We start from the raw sequence: 26521 nt of genomic DNA on the forward strand, positions 1-26521 counted from the left end.
TGAGATCCTTGCTGGGTAGAGTAACCTTGGTTGTAGGTTTTTCTCCTTCATCACTTTAAGTATATCCTGCCACTCCCTTCTGGCTTGCAGAGTTTCTGCTGAAAGATCAGCTGTTAACCTTATGGGGATTCCCTTGTGTGTTATTTGTTGTTTTTCCCTTGCTGCTTTTAATATGTTTTCTTTATATTTAATTTTTGATAGTTTTATTAATATTTGTCTTGCCATGTTTCTCCTTGGATTTATCCTGTATGGGACTCTCTGTGCTTCCAGGACTTGATTAACTATTTCCTTTCCCATATTAGTGAAGTTTTCAACTATATTCTCTTCAAATATTTTCTCAGTCCCTTTCTATGTCTCTTCTTCTTCTGGGACCCCTATAATTCGAATGTTGGTGCGTTTAATGTTGTCCCAGAGGTCTCTGAGACTGTCCTCAGTTCTTTTCATTCTTTTTTCTTTATTCTGCTCTGCAGTAGTTATTTCCACTATTTTATCTTCCAGGTCACTTATCCCTTCTTCTGCCTCAGTTATTCTGTTATTGAACCCGTCTAGAGTATTTTTAATTTCATTTATTGTGTTTTTCATCGTTGCTTGGTTCCTCTTTAGTTCTTCTGCGTCCTTGTTAAATGTTTCTTGCATTTTGTCTATTCTATTTCCAAGATTTTGGATCATCTTTACTATCATTATTCTGAATTCTTTTCCAGGTAGACTGCCTATTTCCTCTTCATTTGTTAGGTCTGGTGTGTTTTGACCCTGCTCCTTCACCTGCTGTGTGCTTTTTGTCTTCTCATTTTGCTTATCTTACTGTGTTTGGGGTCTCCTTTTCACAGGCTGCAGGTTCGTAGTTCCTGTTGTTTTTGTTATCTGTCCCCAGTGGCTAAGGTTCGTTCAGTGGGTTGTGTAGGCTTCCTGGTGGAGGGGACTAGTGCCTGTGTTCTGGTAGATGAGGTTGGATCTTGTCTTTCTGGTGGGCACGTCCACGTCTGGTGGTGTGTTTTGGGGTGTCTGTGGCCTTATTATGATTTTAGGCAGCCTCTCTGCTAATGGATGGGGCTGTGTTCCTGTCTTGCTAGTTGTTTGGCATAGGGTGTCCAGCACTGTAGCTTGCTCGTCGTTGAATGAAGCTGGGTCTTGATGTTGAGATAGACATCTCTGAGAGATTTTTGCCGTTTGGTATTACGTGGAGCTGGAAGGTCTCTTGTGGACCAGTGTTCTGAAGTTGGCTCTCCCACCTCAGAGGCACAGCCCTGATGCCTGGCTGGAGTACCAGAGCCTTTCATCCACACGGCTCAGACTTTTGGGAGGTCTGACGTCTTCTGCCAGCGTTCAGTGGGTGTTCTGTAGGAGCAGTTCCACGTGTAGATGTATTTCTACTGTATCTCTGGGAAGGAAGGTGATCTCCGTGTCTTACTCTTCCGCCATCTTGCCTCCTTACCTGGTTAGTATATTTCTGTTGTGAGTTAAGGCACTTTCTTCTGTGGACATTGCTGGAGACATACAACCTGTGTTTGCTTATCCAGCCTCCCTTCCCTTTGCTCTGCTCACCCCATTCATCTGCTTCACCTTGCTCAGGACCACCCTACTGCCTATTGAGACATTGCTTCTTCAGCTGTGTTACTATTATCAAGTTAACCTTGCATTCACTTATCAAATATTTATTGAACATGTACTCTATGCTAGGCAGTGTTGCAGGTGTGGAGGACAGGGCATGGGACACAATGGGTGCCAGGATCCTTAGTGAACTTACATAATAGAGGGGGAGACAGATAATACACAAATAAACAAATAAATGAACAGTGTAATTTCTACGGTTGGCAGTTAAAACCTAGGAGTACTATTTTCCTTCTCTCTATAGGATAAATTTTTCTTTGATCTCTTCCATTCACTCTCTCACTCCTCACATTCATTTATTCAACAAGTGCTTAAAAGAAAACACTTTATTGAGGCATGATTGACATACAAAAGGCTGAACGTAATTAATGTATATAACTTGACAAGCTTTGGAGATAAGTATACATTTGTAAAACCGTCACCCTAATCTATGCCATAAACATATTCATCACCTCCAAAAGAAGACTTTTTGCATGTCCATCTGCTTTGCTAGGTTCTGGATAAAGAACCTAATTAGAAATGGTCTGTACCCACATGGTGTTCGACTAACAATCTGTTAACTGTTCAGTTGCATTCAGTATGATTGGTGACACAGTGGAGGGGTGTAGGAGACAGGAACAGGTGATTGACTGTACAGATGAAGTGGGCTGGGAATTATAGTCTGAGGCAGCAAAAGCAAGGAGGCATGATGGGCCTGGGAACTGCTGGTAGCTGAGTAGAATTTGAGCTAAAGTAGGGCAGGATTTGAGAATGGAGACCTTGGTTTGCATAGAAATTTTTACTGTATCCTATAAAGAATGAGGAACCTTTGGATAGTTTTAAACATTCAAGGAATAGATCTTCAGTCTTGTCATCTAAAAAGATAACGGGCAGTTAAAATGATGGAAACATTGGAGAGAACAACATCCAAGGCAGCCTGAGTTGTTCTTTTTCTCATCTTCATCTTCATCCATAGCAGGCCAGAATTTTTCTTCTTCTATCATTACCACCACAATATAATTAAGTCATATCTTATTCTTGATATTTAGATTCTAAAGTCAGCACATTAAGTAAAACTTGTATAGAGTGCAAAAAGTCCTTGAGAATTCCCTTAGGAAGGCATAGCTTTGGAGATCAACTCTCTCGTTAAGACCAATCCAGTATGTGTGTTTTTTTCAGGATTGGAATAGATTGCTGCTTCTTTGCTTTGGCACCAGAAGAAATAATTCCTTTTGTATTTCGGGGTCATGCTGTATGCAGTATGAGGGAGCAGCAGGTTCATGATCTCTCGGTCTCACTCCTACAACAGAGCACATGAACATTGTTGCCTGAACGACTTAAACTATTGCACCTGTGTTTGTGCACTCTCTTGTGCAGCTGTTTTATATTTGCAAAGCATACGTAGTTCAATTCGAGCCAGTTTAAATGCACTTATAACACAACTGCTGTAATTGCGATACCAACTTTCAGTGTTTTCTATATGTCAGACAATGCAAAGTACATTTATCATCTCATTTAATCTTTAACAAACATTTGAGATAATTGGAATTTATCCTCATTGAACAAATAAAACTTGCTATTAGATACATACTATTTTCAAGTTCACTAGTAATTAAATGATTAAAACCCTGATCTATTCTGCTTCAATCTCATATTCTTAAAAGCTCAGTTTCAATTAGAAGGCCATTGCATTAACCTAGGCAAAAAAATATAAGAAACTTAAACATCATAGTAGCAGAGTTGTATAGAAACAAGATTCCAAAGAGATGAAGGGAGAGAATTAATAACTACTGTCTTTAAGAAGCCTTTAAGTAGTTAGTAGTTGTCCAGGAACATGAACAAATATTTCAGAAAGGAAGAAACACAAATGCCTAATAAATGAGAAAAAAGTTTTATATAACTGGCAGTCAAAGAAATATACAAAATATTCTTTTATTACATTGGCAAAAATTTTCTGAATGGTTATATTTTGGATTGGCACCCTTATATACGTCAGATAACAATGTAACTTTAGATGACAGTGTAAATTGATATAACTTTCTGGGAAACAATGTAGTAATATGTATTATTTGAATTAGAGAACATTTTGTTGCAAGGAATAGAAGAATCCCACTATAACTCAAGAGAAAAGGGGGATATATAGAAACAATAAAAAGGTGTCTCTAGGAGCCAAGGGACAGTAAGTTCATCCAGGCCTCACAGGAGCCTGGAACCAGGACAGTTACAACTCCCTGTCCTTCGGACCGGCCTCTTCTGCATCTCTGTGTGGATGGCAAAAAAACATGGCTACCACAAATCTCAGTTATACCACTTCTTAGTACCAGTGCCTAGCAGAAACACAGAAGTTCCAATTACTGATGCCTTAGACTCTGATGGGCTAAGCTTTGGTCAACACTTACCCTTGGTCCCATCAGATGTGACCATGGAACACAAGGTCACTTGACTTATAACTACCTACTCAGAATGTCCTGTGAAACAGGAACTCTTTGAAAGGGGAATAATCAAAACAAGGAAACAGAAGAACACACTTGCTCCATGTGTCAGTAGAGCTAAAGATGTTTATGTCCTTTGATCTCACAGTTCCAGTTTTAGAAATCTACCAGTAGTAAGTTATTAAGTGATCTAGTGAATGATTTATCACATCACATCAGGTGCTCCAGTGAGAATGGGAAGAAATGGGAAACGACTAACATGTTCAACAATAGGAAAATGGCTAAATGAATTATGATCTGTTCATGAGATTGTAGATTATGCAAATATTAAAAACATGTTCTCAAAATATATAGGAAGATGCTTACAATGAAATATAAATGTATATACATGTTGTATATATGCTGTACTAGGTTACATTTTATATAATACATAGAAAAAATACTAGAGGGAATTTCATCAAACACTAGATTTTAGAATCACTTTTTTTGTCTTTATAATTTTTCTATAGATTTTAAATGATTAACAAAGGCCATGTAGTAATTTTATTTATTTACTTATTTATCAAAATTTATTATTTATTTTTGGCTGCGTTGGGTCTTCGTTGCTGCACGCACGCTTTCTCTAGTTGTGGAGAGCAGGGGCTAATCTTCATTGCGTTGCGTGGGCTTCTCATTGCAGTGGCTTCTCTTGTTGTGGGGCATGCGCTCTAGGCGTGCGGGCTTCAGTAGTTGTGGCTTGCGGGCTCTAGAGCACAGGCTCAGTAGTTGTGGCTCGTGGGCTCTAGAGCGCAGGCTCAGTAGTTGTGGTGCATGGACTTAGTTGCTCTGTGGCATGTGGAATCTTCCCGGACCAGGGCTCTAACCCGTGTCCCCTGCATTGGCAGGCGGATTCTTAACCACTGCGCCACCAGGGAAGCCCATATAGTAATTTTATACTTATAAAAAATACTCAGAAAAGCAAATTACAATCTGGTAGGAAGGATAAACTTGTTCTAGGTAAAGTAATAGTAACCAATATGACCTAGTATGTATTAGTGTTACAGATCGTGTAATAAAAAGTTAAGGATGGGTTTCCTAATAGACTTTTTAAAAGTAGAATGGTCTATTCAAGAGCTATTTTCCTATCACTGGTGTTGTTCAAATAGAAATTAGACAAGCATTTTTAAGAGATACTGTAGAAAAGATCCATCTATCAGGTGTGAAGAATTAGATGACTTCTAAAGTCCTTTTCAACACCCATGTTCTGCTAGGAAAACAGATTTACTTTGGAATGATTGTTTTAAAAAATTCAGTTAGATGTTAGGGGAAGGTATACAAAGCAAGTAGCTTTTGTGAAAGAGATATGAAATTCTCATATAGGAGATGCCAGAGTCTGTGGGATTAAGCAGGAGGAAATGAATTTCAGTCACATCTTGAAAGAGGTGATATGCAGGGATTGGATTATGTGATGGAAGTTCTTTTAAGGTCTACAGTGATTGATACTAAGGCAGAATTACGAATCCACTGGCCATTTATGGATAAGGGAGAGTACCCACATTGACTTGACAAATGGGAGAGCATTTTCCCTGTTCATCCTCTAGTGAGTGAAGTGGTACAAAGCTTACACTTTTGAAAAAGAGAGCAAAGTCAAGCCAGTCTGCTTGTTTGTGGGCCTAACTGCATTCTAGAAAAGAAACTTTAGTATTAGCCGCCATGATTTTTATATTTTGGTGGTTATGTTAAATTATGGCAGTAATACATTAACAGCTATTCCATAAATTGAACCTGCTTGTTTAACTCTCAGACATTAAAAGTCTTTGAAATTACAAAGAACTGCACAGGAGCCAAAGACCTTTAATTTTACTGAGGTGTGCGTGCATGTGTTGTTGTTGTCGTCATCTTTTTGCCAAAGTAAAGTAATACTAAAGGTATATTCTTTCTGCTTATTACAAAAAGGCATAGCTCCTTAAAGAGTAAGTTGATCTCAGGGTTGAAACTTAGTTTAGCATTTTCTGTAAAGCTGATTTTCCCTCTCTAAAAAATTGGAATAGACATAAAATTATTGCTGTAAAATGATCAATAATATAGCTCTTCCTTGATTTATTTTTCTGCTTTTGGATCATTGTATACATTGTCTCTTCTGTGATGATTAACAGCTTCTAGACTAATTCTGATGAGTACATCCTAAACTCAAGGTCATGGCCACTTTGAGGGCTCAAGGAGTGGCATATTTATGTATAAGCTCACTTAGCTTCAGCCTTCAGGTATCTATTGGTGCTACAATATTTGGGACTCCTCTTTTCAGATTAGCACTCCCATTCCCTATTAGAGTTTGTTACTGCTTTCTTGTCACAGAAAATTACCAGAATAGTTGTTTCTTCTTTCAGAAGAACCAGCTCTGTACCATGTAAAACAGCCACTAGCTAATTCAATAGTTTGACTTTGTGAAAGACTGAGCTCTTTGCCTCCCAGGGAGCATATACATTTTAACATCAGTAAAAATTGAGTTATTTTGACCAGGTGGAAATGACAAGAGGACAGAGTAAAGGAGGATGATTTGAAGTATATGCAATGGCTCCCTACTTTTCCTGCATTTTTTCAGCCATCCAGAACTATCTCTTTTGATTGCCCATAGGTATAATACATTTTCACAAAAGTTATTCTATTGTTTGTGAACACTGGCAGAAAGGGGGAAGGGCATGATATTTGCATAAAATTTCTAGTGGAGAACAGATCAAATGGAATCTCCTTTTGATAAAGTTAGATAGGTTTATCTCCTGGTCCAGGCTTCCCAGGCATTCATTTCATAAACATTTAAGTGCTTTTCTTTGTGTCTAGCAATGGTCTTGCTCTCAGTAAGCTCACTTGAGTAACTAAAATGTATAATTCAAGGTCCTAAGACTATACAAAGGTGTGTGCAGAGTGCTATGATTTCACAGAGAGGAAAGACTCATGCCCAGGCCAGAGAATCTGAAAGATGTCACTTTGGAGCCAGCTCTGTGCTGCATCTTAAGGGTGAAGGGAGGGATTTGCCAGGTGGAGAAGGAAGGGCATTTCCTATCAAGGGAACAACGATGGCTTTAACAACTGTTTTTTTAAAAAAAAAAACAACCCACCAAAAGAACAACACACATTTGGAATACAAGAAAGTTGATGTAACTAGAGTATTGGGAATTGGGATTGGGTACAGGAGTGGATTGGTTAGGATTTGTAAGATAAATGGCATCAGATTGTGTTAGTGTAAACCATGTCTTGGTGGGACTTTATCCTGTTGGCAGTGGAGAAAGCTCTTCAGGATTTTTAAACTGGCAAGCAGGAGGTCCTTTATACATTTTGGGAAAATGACCGTAATGGCACTATAGAGGAAGGGCTACTGTAGCAAGCTGCAGGAGCCGTGGCATTTTGATAGGCAACAGATGGTCCAGGAGAGAGAATGATGAGCTTCTTTTTTTTTTTTTAGATTTTATTTTATTTTTTGATTACCAAAGCAAAGACATTGATAAAGCAAATACAGTCTGCAATAATGAATACATCTGCAATAGATGCTAAATAGATGATGAGCTTCTTGAATTAAGACAGGGGCACAAAGATGTAGAAGAGATAAGGAACTGAAAAGTATATAGGAGTAGAATTGTTAGGAGTTAGTGATTAACTGGATGTGTGGATGGGATGAAGGAGTGGGAGTGTCAGGGACAGCTCTGAAGTGTCCAGCTTGGATAGCTGCCTAGATGTTACATCCCACGGGGGAAGCAGGCTTGAATCCTACTTTTGATTCAGGAACTGTATTAGATATCTTCATTACATGTCTAGCTGATTTAAATCTATGGGTGAACTTTATATTTTTTACAATTTTAAAAACATGCCACAAATTCTTAGTATGATAAAATGTATGTTTCCACTTTTTAAAAAAGGGAATTATGACAGCAAAAGGAAAATAATCAAGATGTTTTAAAATGGCTCCTAATTTTTCTTCGTGTATCATACATCAAATTCTAGCACTTTCTACCATTTAAAATTAATTTTTGCCTATCAACAGGTGATTAAACACGTGCTGTGAAGTGAAAGCCAAAATTAACACAGGATTCTTCTGAGTTCACAGTGTAACTTGGAAAAACCAGTGTTTATGCAAAATGTCTAAAATATATTCAAGCAGGAAATTAGTTCTATATATTTCAGTAATAAAATACTGAAGCAGTGTGAATGTTGAGGCAAGAAATGTGTCTACAACCAGCAACTTGATTTTAATAAATAATGTGCTGTTAATCCCAAATTAGTATATGATGTAATAATTTAAAGTGTCAAAATCAAATCTAAACTCTTCTCAGAAACCAGAAGAAAAATAACAATGGTAATCAGGAAAAAAAGCCCTTTGAAAAGTTATAGGGTGTGGAACTAATTTCCCTATCTAGAGCTGGGGTTAATATCATTAGCATTTTCTATTTGCACTTCATATGCAAGATCTTTTAGACACCATCCTGGTTAATAGTGATTATGGTGAAACTGACAAAGGTTATCTATTCTAAACATGTATGCTTGCTTACATTGATGCATACCATAAACTGCGAAATGTGTAAATTATAAAGTGATCTTTTAACATGAACTCTTACATTTAAAATATAATAAAGTTTATTTTAATAGAATAAAATCTCTCATTTCAAATTCCAGGGTAGTTATTAAATAATTTATATATAAATGATAAGAGTGAAAATTCTTTTCTAATAGACTGTTCTGGGCATACCAAAACTTTAATTCATTATTTAAATGAAGAAAAGAATGGGAAACTTAGCACTTTGGTTTGAGATGGTAATTTATCTAATGAATCCATATCTATGACATAATATTGGGAATATTACTACATAATACTGTAGTAGGCCTGGAAATTACCATAATTTCAGGTCTAGTATGTTTTTAGTGAGTATCCCAAAAAGTGCTTAAATGCATGGTAAAGCTTCTTTATTAACTCATTCAGATTAGCAAATAAGCAAATATTGTGTGGCCTCTTTCTACTTTGAACTGACCTTGTCTTGGGGGAAGGACTAAAGTTTTAAAGATAATTTATCAAACTATTAGGTTGCTTCTAATTTTCTCCTTTTCTAAATGATGTTATACATTCATCTTTTTCTTTTTATATATATAGTTTGTTTTTTATTTTTTTAAATAGTCTTTATTGGAGTATAATTGCTTCACAATACTGTGTTAGTTTCTGTTGTACAACAAAGTGAATCAGCCATATGCATACATATACCCCCATATCCCCTCCCTCTTGAGCCTCCCTCCCACCCTCCGTATCCCACCTCTCTAGGTTATTGCAAAGCATATGCATTCATCTTTATGTGTATACTTTGTTTAGGATAGCTTGCCCAAAGTGGCAGAGCTAGGTGATGTGCAGTTTTCTAGCATTTGATATGCATTACTATTTTGCCTCCTCAATGCCTGTTTCATTTTACCTGCCACTGGGTGTGCTTGAGATGATGGTTTCTTTAGGATTGGATCTTATAATTCAATTGCATTTATTCTAATCCGAGGCTAAAAAATTGTATTATTTAAATTTTTTTATTTTATTATGGTGATGACATTCTTTTTCAAATATTTCTTTACCAATATTATTCACGGTTACTTTTAGATGAAAATATAATCATGGAATTTTCTTAATTTTTCATTATCATAATATCCTTAGAATCAAACCATAGGGTTAGGTAGTCTTCATATTATCTAGACTGATCTAGAGAATATGATTAAAATTTTGGAAGAATTCAACTTAAAATTGTTCTGGAGATTTTTTTTTTTTTTTTTCAAATTACTTTAGTGTATTCACTTTTAAATTTACTGTAATGCATTTACTGTTTGTGCCGCCTACTTTCTAAAGTCATAAAACATTGGTACAATACATTTATGTCAATGTTATGACTTATCTTAATTTCAGGAATAACCTGAAGATTGAAGGGTTATTAGATGAAAGATCCTGTGAAAAACTACCTAGGAATATAAATACTACTTGTCTTCCAGAAGTTTCCTTCTCCAGAGCAATTGTCTATAAAGGGTTATGTGCCCCCGTGGTACAAAAAAATTAACCATTGCAGTATGGGAAGCAGATCCTAGAACTTGGAACATTTTGCCTAAGGTGTTTAAAAAAAAACACTTTAACATTCCAAATATGTATAGACTTACTCTTGCACTTTCATTCAGTCCATGTGTCAAATACACCTAGTGTTTCAGGTACAGGTGAGGAATTCTGAGGGAAAAGTGGGGGGTGAGCAGTGACAGGTTCATCTGTCTCCTTTCTGCCGTGACATTTTAGGCATTGCTGGTTAAATAGACTGAGATTACATTATCTTAGATGGTGGAATTCTGGCAATACGTAGTAATAAGTGACCATAAACATCTTTTGTACCACCCAGAGATTTGCGAGTTATAGATGACATAGTACTTAAATGAGTTGTCAGACCAAAGACACTGTATCTTTTTCTTTTAACAAAAACCACAAATGTTCCCCATTTACTAGCCTTTCATGTGAAGAGAAGTAGACACAGTACATATTTAGCAGGTTCTTACCCAACAGATATATTTGACAAAAATAAACACAACCTATCTTTTTCAGGTAAAGGTGATATTTGAATCAGTGAGAAAGTAACTGCATTCAGCAGAGGGAAAGTGCTCTATGGACAGAGCATTTTTTAAATGATTGTTTGGAAATGTTTCCATTACTGTGTCATTTTACCACCAAAATTGATATGTGTATCTTTTCCTTTTTAAAGTTGAAAAAACAGAAACAAAAAAACAAACTCATTTCTGTGCACACATACAAACTTAAATACAGATTTCTTTTTTTAAATTTTTATTGGCGTATAGTTGATTTACAATGTTGTGTTAGTTTCAGGTGTACAGCAAAGTGAATCAGTTATACATATACATGTATCCACTCTTTTTTTTTTTTTAAGATTCTTTTCCCATATAGGCCATTACAGAGTATTGAGTAGAGTTCCCTGTGCTATACAGCAGGTTCTTACTAGTTATTTATTTTATATATAGTAATGTGTATTAAATATAGATCTTTTTTACCTTGCTTAAAAATGTTGGAAATAGTTTTAGTAGATTTTAGACCATATTTTCAAAATTAAGAAATGTAACACCTTTCAAGACATCTGGGAAGGTGGAAGTTTACTAGAAGAATTTTAAGGAAAACCTTCGCATGATTGGTAGACAGGATTGAAAAATGTATAACATGATTTAGTAAGTGCAGCTGATGATGTACTTCTTCCCTTTAGAACAGTGAATCTTTCTCAGCTGGGGCAATCATTAAAACCGTGTATGGAAGTAAATTGACATAGATCCACTCTTTCAAATGTCTGTATCATGAAATATTTAACCAAGACATTTTTAAAAAGCAAAGCAGATTGAATCATACTGTTTTCTCAAAAACAGTATTTTATCTTTACCTCATCCTATTTTAGTTTCTATTTTTGTGTTTTACAGTATGCATTTTAGTGCTGTCATACTTGTATTTAACTTATATACATTCACGCGTGTGTGTATGCATACATACATATTTGGGAGTGCAGTGCCCAGATTCCATACTGAGAGGATGTGCCATCAAAAAGTTTGGAGGTCATTGTTCTAAAAGATCTTTTCTGACCCTCCTTTATGCACCTATAACAGTAACAGGGAGCCAGGCAAACTTGTCAATCACCATTTTACTTGTCTGCTCTCTCTTTGACTTCTTAGAAGAGACCATAAATGGGTAAAACAAGTTTAGAAGGGATCTCAAATTGATGGCTCAAAGTTTTCTTTGACTCGCACAAGGGTTTTTTGTTGTTGTTGTTTTAAAATTTAAATTAAAAAAATCATTCTCTATTTGCCAAATAACTAATTCATACTGTTTTAAACCTGTATGCTTACCCATTTGAGTTATCTGCCTAGATGCTAAATACATTTGTCTTTGTGAGCTGTTGACCAATATAAGGTAATTTATCTTGAGTTCTACTAGTGAGTAATGCTCAAACTAAAGTATTGTGTCTGAAAGACTATATGGGGACTTCCCTGGTGGCACAGTGGTTAAGAATCCACCTGCCAATGCAGGGGACATGGGTTTGAGCCCTGGTCCGGGAAGATCCCACATGCCGCGGAGCAGCTAAGCCCGTGCGCCACAGCTACTGAGCCCGTGCTCTAGGGCCCACGAGCCACAACTGTTGAGCCCACGTGCCACAACTACTGAAGCCTGTGCGCCTAGAGCCCGTGCTTCGCAACAAGAGAAGCCACCGCAATGAGAAGCCAGCGCACCACAACGAAGAGTAGCCCCTGCTCACCGCAACTAGAGAAAGCCGGCGCGTATCAACAAAGACCCAACACAGCCAAAAAAAAAAAAAAAAAAAAGACTATATGGATATTTTATAATCCTTAGTGTAATATTGAAAATCTGTTTCAGCATTATTTGTAAAGTTCACAATTGTAAAGTTCACAATATATAGATTGCTAGGGTAATAATTTGAAAACTTCAAACAAGTACCTTTATAATTTATCAAGTACCGGTTCATCAGTTAAGGCCCATATGATAGAAATGGGCTTTAAGAAAATTTTTTTTAATTAAAAAAAATTAGTTCCCTTTTTATCCTTGATCTTCTTTCCTACCACAAAGACAGTAATTTAGAAAAGTTATCTAAAAGCTTATTGAAATCTAGATCAGCTAATATTCTTTCTATCTTTCTTTCTTTGGAATTTTCTTTATTCCTGTAATACTGTACCTCTGCGATTGCATCAAAAATGAAACTGCATGTTTAATTGTGCCATATTATCTGTGGGATAAAAGGGAAGAAATAAGTAGAGTGGATGATATGCAAAAATGGGATGGTGCTGGTTATATTTAGAGTTATATTTATCTTTTCTTTCCATTCTGAGTTTGTCCTTTACAGATATTTGGGCGACCACCAAAGGCCTAAGCAGCTGCTCTTACACCAGTAAGCTGTGCATTAGGGTCTTGGGGAAAGGAAGACGTACTTAAAAGAAATCTGGATAAGGCAGCTGATCAAAAAAAGAGAAATGAAAGCTCTCCCTTTTTTCTCCCAAGTTAGTAGCAAGTAACTGGCTGTACTTTATTTACCCTTTATCTAACCTGGCAAGGGCAAAGCCTAAGTTTTATTTTCTGGAAGCTGCATGGCTATTTCAAAGTTCCTGTGGAAACTTATGAAAAGAAAACATTTTTCTTGACTTCCTTCTCAAAACCCATGATTGATAGAGGGAACATGGTTTGGGAACATATTTTGAAAGCAAGGTGGCAAGAGATGAGACTAGAAAGGTAAACAAGGGACAGTGCCTTCAGGCCTTAGAAGGAGTTTGGATTTCATTCTCAACGCAGTAAGCAGCCATTGAGGGTATCAGCCAGCGAGTGAGGAACAGCTCTGCAGGCCACAATGAAGTTTGTGAATCTGCTACAGAGTTTCTCACTTCAGAGCCCAAAATAAGGTCCTTTCCCTCCCTCTGCTGCCTAATGAAATCTTACTTATCCCTCAAGATAAAGTTCACACTTCTCTTCTCCAGTGAAGGAGGTAGTCTAAGAGAGGTTGGTACTGGAAGTAGATGTTTTAGAATCTTCTGCGAAGTAGAGGAGTTGCAGCCCTTGAGTGAACTGGTTGTCCAGGGTAGATAGTGAAGAAAGGAATGCACGCAAAGGAACAGTACAAGCAATAGAGAGTCTATGATAGGGAATTCATAAGCATGAACAAATAGATTGAGGCACAGCATATATGTATATGTAAAATACATGTAACATAAAATTTACCATTTTAGCCATTTTTAGGTGTACAGTTCTCTGGTATCAGTACATTCACATTGTTTTACCACCATCGCCACTATTCATCTCTAGAATTTTTTTGTCGTTCCCAACTGAAATTCTAAACCCATTTAATAGTTGCATTCGTATTTTGTTTGCAATACATGGCAACCACAGTGCTAGAACCCTATAGGTGGACATTGTCATGGTAGGTATAGATGAAAGAGATGCACGTAAAGGACACTAAACTGCTAGAGAGAGCATTTGTAAAGAGTGACTCTGTTGTGAGATGGGTGAGGCAGAAAGATAGGGAGGGATTGAACAAAGAAGAGAAATGAACACCTGTTATGTGCCCACATGATACTAAGTGCTTTGTGTATGTTCTTTAATGAAGCTAATGTGAGAGCTAAGAATGGGTTCATTCAAGAGTTTAAAGTAGGAAAGGTAGAAATCTAGCTGGTGGCAACATTGGAATTGTAGAACTTGAAATCTCAGAATTAACTACTTGATGAAGTGATGTGACTTACTTACAGGAAATACATAGCTCATCCAGTCTAGGGTAGTTGCTTGGTATTCAAGTGGAATCCAAAGAAGTTCTATAAAAATAATAATGATCATAATTAAAGAAGAAACACCGTATTTATCAATTAACTTTGTTCCTGCTTTGAATTTAGGTAATATCAATGACCTAGGGTTAGTACAAAAGCAAAATTAGATAAAAAGTATGCCTTTATTTTAAAGAGTGGACCACAATGGGGGGAAATGCTGAAATATCACCAACCTAAAAGTGTGTTTACTGCTGAGCTATGTATGTGAACAGATGAAATGAGTGGTGTGATGCAGGAAATCCATACAGATAAGGTCAGACAAACTATAAGTTGGGGTGAGGATCAATTCCATAATTTAGGTTAAGAAGGAGCGGTTTTATTTTCTAAGATTAAATATTTTTAACTAGAAGAGAATTATTAAGGTGAGATGACACTTCAGATACAAGGTTTCTTCTCCTAAACTGCATACCTAAAATATACAAACTATCCCGATCCACATGTCATTAAAAACATGTATAGCTTCTCATCATGGACTTCTAAAGTAGAAGAGTAATAGAACTGAGTTAAAACCCAGAATGGGCAACAGTTTAATCCGGGATTGTGTTGTCATCCATCCGGAAACCCTGTTTTGGGGTCACTGTCTACTTTAACGGTACTGTGTGGTTGGGACTTTAACTGAACATTTAACCAAAGAATTAATATAAAACATTAAGATATGTTAAACTTTAACATTTAACATATGTTAAATTAAAAAAAATTTTTTTTTAAAGAATAGAGATTCGGGGATAATAGGCTTGCTTTGAAGATCTTTATAAAAATAGTTTGGAACAAAATATTCAAGAAACAGGATTTAGGGACTTCCCTGCTGGTCCAGTGGTTAAGATTCCATGCTTCCAGTGCAGGGGGCACAGGTTCGATCCCTGGTTGGGGAACTAAGATCCCACATGCTGCATGGTGTGGCCAAAAATTAAAAAAAAAAAAAAAAAAAAAGGAAAGAAAAGAAACACTACTTACCTGGCATGTATTCAAGAACTTACAGGCCTTACTTCATTAAGACTCACAGACATACAAAATGGAAATTATACATAATTTGATTGGATTTTTAAATTAAAATGTGGCTTTTTAAAGCCACTGAGGAAATCAGTTTAATACCAAATTATTTGATTTTATTAGATTATTATTAGAATACTAAAGTGTGCAAAATGGGTTAAGATTAAGATTTCATTCTGTGAAAATGGAGATTGCCCCCTGGTTAAATATCATTGGAGAATCAGTCTGAAGACTTTACTCCTTAGGTGCGATAACTGAAAGTCAGAAGTACTTCAATTATTTCTTCCTACTCCTCGTTCTGTTTGAATGTTCACTTGGTATAATTGTCCTGTTATTATACTGCCAAAATATATTTATTAGTTAATTATTTAAGCCAACTTTGCCATTAGTATCAATACATGGAAGTTTTCAATTATATGATAGATGATGTGCTAGGTACCTTTAAATAAAAATGCTGGGGCAGGGACTTCCCTGGTGGTCCAGTGGTTAAGACTCCACACTTCCACTGCAGGGGGCATGGGTTTGACCCCTGGTCAGGGAACTAAGATCCCACATGCCACGTGGCTTGGCAAAAAAAAAAAAAAAGCTGGGGCAGACCAACTCAGTCTCTCCCCCACCCCTTAGCATTATAAATTAATAAATTTTAATTCAGGAAGCACAGGTTACATGGTAAAATTTTTGTTTTAGATCATTTCCATTAGAAATGGTAAGCTATTGAAAATAATACAGGTAGCCTTTAATAAAAAGTAAACTAAGTTTAATATAATGAAAAAACAGGTGGTTATGAGATACCATGTGAATGTTTGGCAGAACTTTCTATGTTCCTTACTCACTCAACACAATTTGTAAAGAAATAACCTCTCTACAAGGAGGAGAAGCCTAACAGCAGGGAAAGAGCCCATTAAGTCTTCAGTGCACAGGGTATTTTGTGAATAACTGAGTTGGTTAGCATGGATTTCAGGTATTTTTCAGGACTGATGTCTATGACAAATGATCTAATTAACTAAATTATCTAAACATTAATTTGAAAGATGCTTTTAAATACACTATCATAAACTTCATTGTTCACAAATGGACTTTGTGTGGGGAGCTAATTAAGTCACTTTTCAATTTTTCAATATTTTTTTAAAAATCACAGGAAACAGATACAATGAACCAGTGATTATCTCTACTATTGATTACAAGAAAGACGATAGTTGTACCAAAAATCATTATTTTTTTAAAATTAATGGATACAGTAAAATTCACCCTCTTTAGGGTACAATTCTGAGTTTTGACAATGCATACAGTTATATAACCGCCACAACAATGCAGATAAGAAACAGTCCCATTACCTTTGAAAATTCTGTCATACCCTTTTGTTGTAATCAGTCAGTTCTTCCAGCCCCCTGCAACATGGGATCTATTTTCTGTCCCTGTGTGCTTGCCTTTTCCAGAATGTCATATGGAATCTTATATATGTAGCCTTTTACGTTGGCTTCCTTCTAATGCACATGCAAATGTCCTTAGTTCATTTCTTGAGTGTTATGCCATTGTATGGATTTACCACAGTTTGCTTATCCATTCACTGATTGAAAGTCATTTGGGTATTTTCCAGCTTTTGATAACTATGAATAAAGCCTCTGTAAACATTCATGTACAGCTTTTTGTGTGAATGTAAGTATTCACTTCACTTGGGTAAGTACCTAGGAGTGTCATTGCTGGGTCATATGGAAGTGCTTGTTTAACTTTATAAGAAAGTGCCATGGCTCCTATTGCGTAGCTTAAATTTAGTGACAAGTTTGTGGTAGATTCCGAATATAATTTCAGATTATCCAGAATGAACAATGAGAGTCAATGATATTTTATTTCTCACTTTAATTATCACTTCCTAGCTGCAAATCATATTTTGGTTTTCACTATATAGATTCAAATGTGGATTCCATTATATCTTAATTTATTGTGCAAAAGAGAATTGAATTTCTTTTTTTTTTTATTTTACAAATATATTTATTTTTTATTTTTGGCTGTGTTGGGTCTTCGTTGCTGTATGCGGGCTTTTCTCTAGTTGCAGCGAGTGGGGGCTACTCTTTGTTGCGGTGCGCAGGCTTCTTGTTACGGTGGCTTCTCTTGTTGCGGAGCACGGGCTCTAGGTGCGAGGGCTTCAGTAGTTGTGGCACGTGGGCTCAGTAGTTGTGGCTCGCGGGCTTAGTTGCTCCGCGGCATGTGGGATCTTCCCGGACCAGGGCTTGAACCCATGTCCCCTGCATTGGCAGGCGGATTCTTAACCACTGTGCCACCAGGGAAGCCCCAGAGAATTGAATTTCTTAAAGGTTATCATTTTACTTGTGTTACTGGCCAAGATTTTTAACATCTTAAACCTAGTTTTCTCTTGTACAAAATGATAACTGTTATTCCTTATCTTACCTGTATTATTTATTCCTTTTGCAGAAAAGTATTCTCTTCTGTAATATAGTGATAAATTATTACCTCACAGTGAGGATTTAAAGAAATGCTGCGTAGAAAGTGCTTACCAGAGCACCTGGCACAAAGTAAATGTTAGCTATAAAAAAAAAGAAAGGTGGGGAGCGTCCCTTGGTGCAGGAGCTCTTCTTGCCCTGCCCTGGACGGTGCCCCTGGGGCATCCAGGTCATCCCTCAGGTGCCTGAGGCTGAACAGTGGCAACATTTCCTGTTCCCAGAGAGCCCCTCAGATCCCCACTGTGGTGGTGCGTCCAGTGAGCATCTTTCTTAGGGGTCAAGACGCCATGTGGCTGACAGGGTCTTGGTGCTCCAGCCGGGTGTCACACCTGAGCCTCAGGTGGGACAGCCAAGTTCAGGACACAGGACCACCAGAGACCTCCTGGCCCCACGTAATATCAATTGGCGAGAGCTCTCACAGAGATCTCCATCTCAATGCTAAGACCCAGCCCCACTCAATGACCAGCAAGCTCCAGTGCTGGACACCCCATGCCAAACAACTAGCAAGACAGGAACACAGCCCCACCCATTAGCAGAGAGGCTGCCTAAAATCATACTAAGTTCCAGGTACCTCAAAACACACCACAGGACACGGTCCTGCCCACCAGAAAGACAAGATCCAGCCTTATCCCCCAGACACAGGTACCAGTCCCCTTCGCCAGGAAGCCTACACAACCCAGTGAACCAACCTTATCCACTGGGGGGCAGACACCAAAAACAATGGGAACTATGAACCTGCAGCCTGTGAAAAGAAGACCCCAAACACAGTAAGTTAAGCAAAATGAGAAGACAGAGAAATATGCAGCAGATGAAGGAACAAGGTAAAAACTCAACAGACCAAACGAAGGGGAATTAGTCAGTCTGCCTGAAAAAGAGTTCAGAGTAATGATAGTAAAGATGATCCAAACTCTTGGAAATAGAATGGAGGAAATACAAGAAACGTTTAACAAGGACCTAGGAGAACTAAAGAGCAAACAAACAATGATGAACAACACAATAAATGAAATTAAAAATTCTCTAGAAGGAATCAATAGCAGAATAACTGAGGCAGAAGAACAGATAAGTGACCTGGAAGATAAAATAGTGGAAATAACTACTGCAGAGCAGAATAAAGAAAAATGAATGAAAAGAATTGAGGACAGTCTCAGAGACCTCTGGGACAACATTAAATGCACCAACGTTCGAATTATAGGGGTCCCAGAAGAAGAAGAGAAAAAGAAAGGGACTGAGAAAATATTTGAAGAGATTATAGTTGAAAACTTCCCTAATATGGGAAAGGAAATAGTCAAGTCCAGGAAGTGCAGAGAGTCCCATACAGGATAAATACAAGGAGAAACATGCCAAGACACATATTAATCAAACTATAAAAAATTAAAAACAAAGAAAAAATATTAAAAGCAGCAAGGGAAAAGCAACAAATAACATACAAGGGAATCCCCATAAGGTTAACAGCTGATCTTTCAGCAGAAACTCTGCAAGCCACATGGGAGTGGCAGGACATATTTAATGTAATAAAAGGGGAAAACCTACAACCAAGATTACTGTACCCAGCAAGGATCTCATTCAGATTTGACGGAGAAATTAAAACCTTTACAGACAAGCAAAAGCTAAGAGAATTCAGCACCACCAAACCAGCTTTACAACAAATGCTAAAGGAACTTCTCTAGGCAGGAAACACAAGAGAAGGAAAAGACCTACAATAACAAACCCAAAACAATTAAGAAAATGGTAATAGGAACATACATATCGATAATTACCTTAAATGTAAGTGGATTAAATGCTTCAACCAAAAGACATAGACTGGCTAAATGGATACAAAAACAAGACCTATATATATGCTGTCTACAAGAGACCCACTTCAGATCTAGGGACACATACAGACTGAAAGTGAGGGGATGGAAAAACATTCCATGCAAATGGAAATCAAGAGAAAGCTGGAGTAGCAATTCTCGTATCAGACAAAATAGACTTTAAAATAAAGACTATTACAAGGGTCAAAAAAGGACACTACATAATGATCAAGGGATCAATCCAAGAAGAAGATATGACAATTGTAAAAATTTATGCATCCAACATAGGAGCACCTCAATACATAAGGCAAATTGCTAATAGCCATAAAAGGGGAAATCGACAGTAACACAGTAATAGTAGGGGACTTTAACACCCCAATTTCACCAGTGCACAAATCATCCGAAATGAAAATAATTAAGGAAACACAAGCTTTAAATGATACATTAAACAAGATGAACTTAATTGATGTTTATAGGACATTCCATCCAAAAGCAACAAAATACACTTTCCTCTCAAGTGCTCATGAAACATTCTCCAAGATAGATCATATCTTGGGTCACAAATGAAGCCTTGGTAAATTTAAGAAAATTGAAAATCGTATCAAGTATCTTTTCCAACCACAATGCTATGAGACTAGATATCAATTACAGGAAGAAAACTGTAAAAAATTCAAACACATGGAGGCTAAATAATATACTACTAAGTAACCAAGAGATCACTGAAGAAATAAAAAAGGAAATCAAAAAATAGCTAGAAAGAAATGACAGTGAAAACACGGCGGCAGAAAACCTATGGGATTCAGCAAAAGCAGTTCTAAGAGGGAAGTTTATAGCAATACAAGCCTACCTCAAGAAACAAGAAGAATCTCAAATAAACAACCTAACCTTACACCTAAAGCAATTAGAGAAAGAAGAACGAAAAACTTCCAAAGTTAGCAGAAGGAAAGAAATCATAAAGATCAGATCAGAAATAAATGAAAAAGCAATGAAGGAAACAATAGCGAAGATCAATAAAACTAAAACTTGGTTCTTTGAGAAGATAAACAAAAATGATAAACCATTAGCCAGACTCATCAAAAAAAAAAGGGAGAAGACTCAAATCAACAGAATTAGAAATGAAAAAGGAGAAGTAACAACTGACACTGCAGAAATACAAAGGATCATGAGAGATTACTACAAGCAACTATGTGACAATAAAATGGATAACCTAGAAGAAATGGACAAATTCTTAGTAAAGCACAACCTTCCAAGACTGAACCAGGAAGAAATAGAAAATATAAACAGACCAGTCACAAGCACTGAAATTGAAACTGTGATTAAAAATCTTCCAACAAACAAAAGCCCAGGACCAGATGGCTTCAGAGGCTAATTCTGTCAAACTTTTAGAGAAGAGCTAACACCTATCCTTCTCAAACTCTTCCAAAATATACCCGAGGGAGGAACACTCCCAAACTCATTCTACAAGGCCACCATCACCCTGATACCGAAACCAGACAAAGATGTTACAAAAAAAGAAAACTACAGGCCCATATCACTGATGAACATAGATGCAAAAACCCTCAACAAAATACTAGCAAACAGAATCCAACAGCACATTAAAAGGATCATGTGGGGTTTATCCCAGGAATGCAAGGATTCTTCAATATACACAAACCAATTGATGTGATACACTACATTAACAAATTGAAGGATAAAAACCATATGATAATCTCATAGATGCAGAAAAAGTTTTTCACACTCATTTATGATAAAAACACTCCAGAAACTAGGCATAGAGGGAACTTACCTCAACATAATAAAGGCCATATATGACAAACCCACAGCCAACATCGTTCTCAATGGTGAAAAACTGAAACTATTTCCACTAAGATCAGGAACAAGACAAAGTTGCCCACTGTCACCACTATTATGCAACATAGTTTTGGAAGTTTTAGCCAGAGCAATCAGAGAAGAAAAAGAAATAAAAGGAATCCAAATCGGAAAAGAAGAAAAATTGTCACTGTTTGCAGAATACATTATACTATATATAGAGAATCCTAAAGATGCTACCAGAAAAGTACTAGAACTAATCAATGAATTTGGTAGAGTAGCAGGATACAAAATTAATGCACAGAAATCTCTCACATTCCTGTACACTAATGATGAAAAATCTGAAAGAGAAGTTAAGGAAACACTCCCATTTACCATTGCAACAAAAAGAATAAAATGCCTAGGAGTAAACCTACCTAAGGAGACAAAAGACCTGTATGCAGAAAACTATAAGACACTGATGAAAGAAATTAAAGATGATACAAACAGATGGAGAGATATACCATGTTCTTCGATTGGAACAATAAACATTGTGAAAATGACTATACTACCCAAAGCAATCTACAGATTCAGTGCAATCCCTATCAAACTACCAATGTCATTTTTCACAGAACCAGAACAAAACATTTCACAATTTGTTTGGAAACATAAAAGACCCCAAATAGCCAAAGCAATCTTGAGAAAGAAAGACAGAGCTGGAGGAATCAGGCTCCCTGACTTCAGACTATACTACAAAGCTACAGTAATCAAGACAGTATGGTACTGGCACCAAAACAGAAATATGGATCAGTGGCACAGGGTAGAAAGCCCAGAGATAAACCCACACACATATGGTCACCTTATCTTTGATAAAGGAGTCAAGAATATACAATGGAGAAGAGATAGCCTCTTCAATAAGTGGTGCTGGGAAGACTGGACAGCTACATGTAAAAGAATGAAATTAGAACGCTCCCTAACACTGTATACAAAAATAAACTCAAAATGGATTAAAGACCTAAATGTAAGGCCAGACAGTATAAAACTCTTAGAGGAAAACATAGGCAAAACACTCTATGACATGAATCACAGCAAGATCCTTTTTCACCCACCTCCTAGAGAAATGGAAATAAAAACAAAAATAAACAAATGGGTCCTAATGAAACTTCAAAGCTTTTGCACAGCAAAGGAAACCATAAACAAGGCGAAAAGACAACCCTCAGAATGGCAGAAAATATTTGCAAACGAAGCAACTGACAAAGGATTAATCTCCAAAACATACAAGCAGCTCATGCAGCTCAATATAAAAAGAACGAACAACCCAATCCAAATATGGGCAGAAGACCTAAATAGACATTTCTCCAAAGAAGATATACAGATTGCCAACAAACACATGAAAGGATGTTCAACATCACTAATCGTTAGAGAAATGCAAATGAAAACTACAGTGAGGTATGACATCACACTGGTCAGAATGGCTGTCATCAAAAAATCTACAAACAGTAAATGCTGGAGAGGGTGTGGAGAAAAGGGAACCCTCTTGCACTGTTGGTGGGAATGTAAATTGATACAGTCACTATGGAGGTTACTTAAAATACTAAAAATAGAACTACCGTATGACACAGCAATCCCACTACTGGGCATATACCCTGAGAAAACCATCATTCAAAAAGAGACATGTACCACAGTGTTCATTGCAGCAGTATTTACAATAGCCAGGACATGGAAGCAGCCTAAGTGTCCGTCGACAGATGAATGGATAAAGAAGATGTGATACATATATACAATGGAATATTACTCAGCCATAAAATGAAACAAAATTGAGTTATTTGTAGTGAGGTGGATGGACCTAGAATCTGTCACACAGAGCGAAGTAAGTCAGAAAGAGAAAAACAAATACCGTATGCTAACACATATATATGGAATCTTAAAAAAAAAAAAAAAGATTCTGAAGAACCTAAGGGCAGGACAGGAATAAAGACGCAGATGTAGAGAATGGACTTGAGGACACGGGGAGGGGGAAGGGTTAGGTTGGACGAAGTGAGAGTGTGGCATTGACATATATACACTACCAAATGTAAAATAGATAGCTAGTGGGAAGCAGCTGCATAGCACAGGGAGATCAGCTGGGTGCTTTGTGACCACTTAGAGGGGTGGGATAGGGAGGGTGGGAGGGAGATGGAAGAGGGAGGGGACATGGGGATATATGTATTCGTATAGCTGATTCGCTTTGTTATACAGCAGCAACTAAGACAACAATGTTAAGCAATTATACTCTAATAAAGATGTTAAAAAAAAAAAAAGAAAAGGTATTTGTTTGGAAACCAAACCTGAGATTATAATTCAAACATGGCTATCAAAATTCAGGAAGCACAGAATTGGTGCATTTTTTTGACAGGGAAACATTCTAGTTTTTACGGTACTGAAATTTGCCAAGGCTAAGTGGTCTTTGGAATCAAATTTAAATAGTTTTCCTGTCACAGTGAATTTTAAACACCAGTGGAGTTCCTGACGGACATAAAGGACAATTCAGGTTTCTTCTCTTTCTTTGACTCCTTTTCTACATGTTCTAATTGTCTAATCTTTTTAGATTAAAACCTATTCATGCCTAGTATGCAAATTTATTTTATTAAGAATTAAGTTGATAAGTCCATTTCCTGATAAACAGATGGAAGTTACTGTGTCTTATCTGAATGTATAATACATAGTCCCTCATACCGTATCTTGAGTGTTGCCCCCCTGCCCTGACATTAAGGAATTCCTAAGCAGGTGCAATTGAGCCAGAGCTTTAGGCCACCAGTGACTGTCAATCCTCTGCCCCAGTGGTTCTCCACATATGGTCCCTGAAGTGCAGTCCCAGACCAGCAGTGTCAGCGTCATGTGGGAGCTTGTTAGAAGTGCAGATTCTGGGGTTGTACCACAGATTGGTTGAATTCAACTCCTGGGATGGGACCAGGCAGTGTGTGTTTTAAAATGCCATCCAGATGATCTGGTATGTGAGAACCACTGCATCTGGACACACTGAGGAGGGGTTTGGAGAGGCTGCTTTCAACTGTGAGCGTGATGTCTATAGCCCATTACTTCATTGTGATTTTATAAATATTTTAATTGACACTTTCTCATTTTTCAGGGTTATAAGAATTTTTGAAAGTACTGATTAAATGATACAAACTTATAAAGATCTGTAGAAATAAGTGAACAGTGCTCTGAAATAACATAAAACTTGACTTCCTTAGGAAATTTATGAGTAGTATTTATTCACTCTGCACTAAGATCAATGAACTATGCTAAAATGGAAAGTAGTAAGTGGCACAAAAAGCATTTGAGATAATTTAAAATGACGTTTTAACATCTTAAGCCTGTGAATCCTGAATCTGTAACCTCTTTGGTCCAGAACATGGACCCAGTTAAAGTGGAAACAAACTGTTTTCATGTTGGCTTTTTTAGAGCATTACTAATCGTTAAGGAATTAGTCAGTTTATAAACTGTCCTATTCCCAAATGTATTTCTAGTGCATTTGTTGCTTCCATGGGCCTTCGTTGTTGTTTATTTTCTCTCCATCCTCATAAAGTTGGTCTCATGAAAAGCACTGCAGCAGCCCTCCTCTGGGGAGGTGTGGCATATTATGCATGAGGTTGTCTTTGAGCAGTAAGGTCTAAGAAGGTCCTGAAGTAAGCAGTGCACCATCAGAGCTCCCGGCTAACCTGTGGGTCTCCAAGCTGTGAGAGGCTTTAGAGCCAGGAGTGAGATTTTATGACATGAACTTTTAAAGAGTAAAGCCAAATATTTTCTTATGAAACCAAAGTAGACTAATTATCAGTATGTGTGAAATCATGTCCACTGATCAAGGTAAGTAGTTTCATTTTCTGGTGTATCTTTCTCGTTTTTGTTTTGTTTTTTTCGCCCAGTTTCTGGGGGTCAATTTATAACAGCATGCTGAGGGACATGAAAGTTGCAGAGTCTGGTTTTAAGTTAAGGATAAGGTTCACATTTTTCAACTTTAATGTTAAAATATGTACTGTATTCATGGTTTCTGCCTCTTCCAGGAGGCTGTTTCTGGGTTTAGCGAAATACAAATTTAATAGTTCTGTTTCTCTGACTCATTCTTACTAACATGAGAAGTTTGAAAAGTTAGTCACTGACGGGAGAATACAGACAAAGAAAGCAAAAGTTTTTTCTTCCATTTCTGGTGTGAACAAAGCTAAGAAATGTTTACCACGAATCCTTTTCTGGTACTACTGCATGGAATACTGTTCTGTTCAAGCAAACACACACACACATCCCCACCATCCCAGTCTTCTTGTTTCAGCAAAGTTCAGAAGAGTGAATATTACTTGTTTTTCAATGTAAGATAACATCGTAGAGACAGGCATGGATTTTTTGTTGTTGTTGTTAGTGGTATTAAGACACCGTTTTTTTCCTCCAGTATTCTAGAGAGTGTATTAATGAGAAGTTGATTCTTTCAAGGAGGCATGAAACACTGTGTGGTAGAAATGTAATCATGTGACAGGAAATTTCTGCTAAAAATATTTTTTTAAACTGAAATGGGTTCATTTTGTGATGCTATTTTCCCATTGTTTGTGCATGGATATTAACCTTCCTGAGGAATGTCTACCCTGCTGTCTACACTGTTAATTAAATAAAATGAACTGAACCTTAGAACAGGCAAGTCTTCATAGTTACCAAGATTCTCTTCCTTGTGGTGTCACAGTTTCCTTCTTTTCGCCTGGGGGGCAGCAGAGGGGGAGACGGAGGGGGAGACGGGAGTTGCACTGAGCTTGGAAGCCCAGGGGCGGGGCCAGTCACAGTACTGCATCTGGGAAGCTGAGGCTCCCTCCCGCAGCTAGACAGCCTTAACTGGCTCTGTTCCCAGGTTCCAGTAGTTGCTAGAGATTGAGTAGCCCAGCCCATGTCTGCCTTGGCTCCCTCCATTATCCAGGAAGAAGCCTCAGTTCCTTTGCAGCAGTTCTAAGTTCAAGGTTTGTGTGATCTCCCCAAGGTTTGTGTGTTGTGTGGTTTACCATCACACTCTAAATATGAAACTTTTTTAAAAAGCTGCAAAAGGGATGAACTCACTCTCCGTTAGTGAGTTCTCTCTTTCCCTAGAACAACTTCTGTCCCTTCTCAT

General features: G+C 37.3%; 1 protein-coding gene across 15 annotated transcripts in view; it reads left to right on the forward strand.

The window, feature by feature from the left end:
- FGD4 (FYVE, RhoGEF and PH domain containing 4) overlaps positions 1 to 26521 on the forward strand; it is a 220626-nt gene that overhangs the window by 93180 nt on the left and 100925 nt on the right. Inside the window, exon 1 of one of the 15 annotated variants that reach the window (XM_082352077.1) lies at positions 1044 to 25242. The exons of 13 other annotated variants lie outside the window; for them this stretch is intronic. In XM_082352077.1, the coding sequence (XP_082208203.1) occupies positions 25215 to 25242 (28 nt within the window). In that variant the 5' untranslated portion in view covers positions 1044 to 25214. Of the gene's footprint in view, positions 1 to 1043; positions 25243 to 26521 lie in introns of those variants that run through there. One more of the 15 variants, XM_082352081.1, reaches the window with a different exon arrangement.

The sequence above is a fragment of the Balaenoptera borealis genome, assembly GCF_965194805.1.
Source record: "Balaenoptera borealis genome assembly, chromosome: 13".
In the NCBI taxonomy this organism is placed as follows: Eukaryota; Metazoa; Chordata; class Mammalia; order Artiodactyla; family Balaenopteridae; genus Balaenoptera; species Balaenoptera borealis.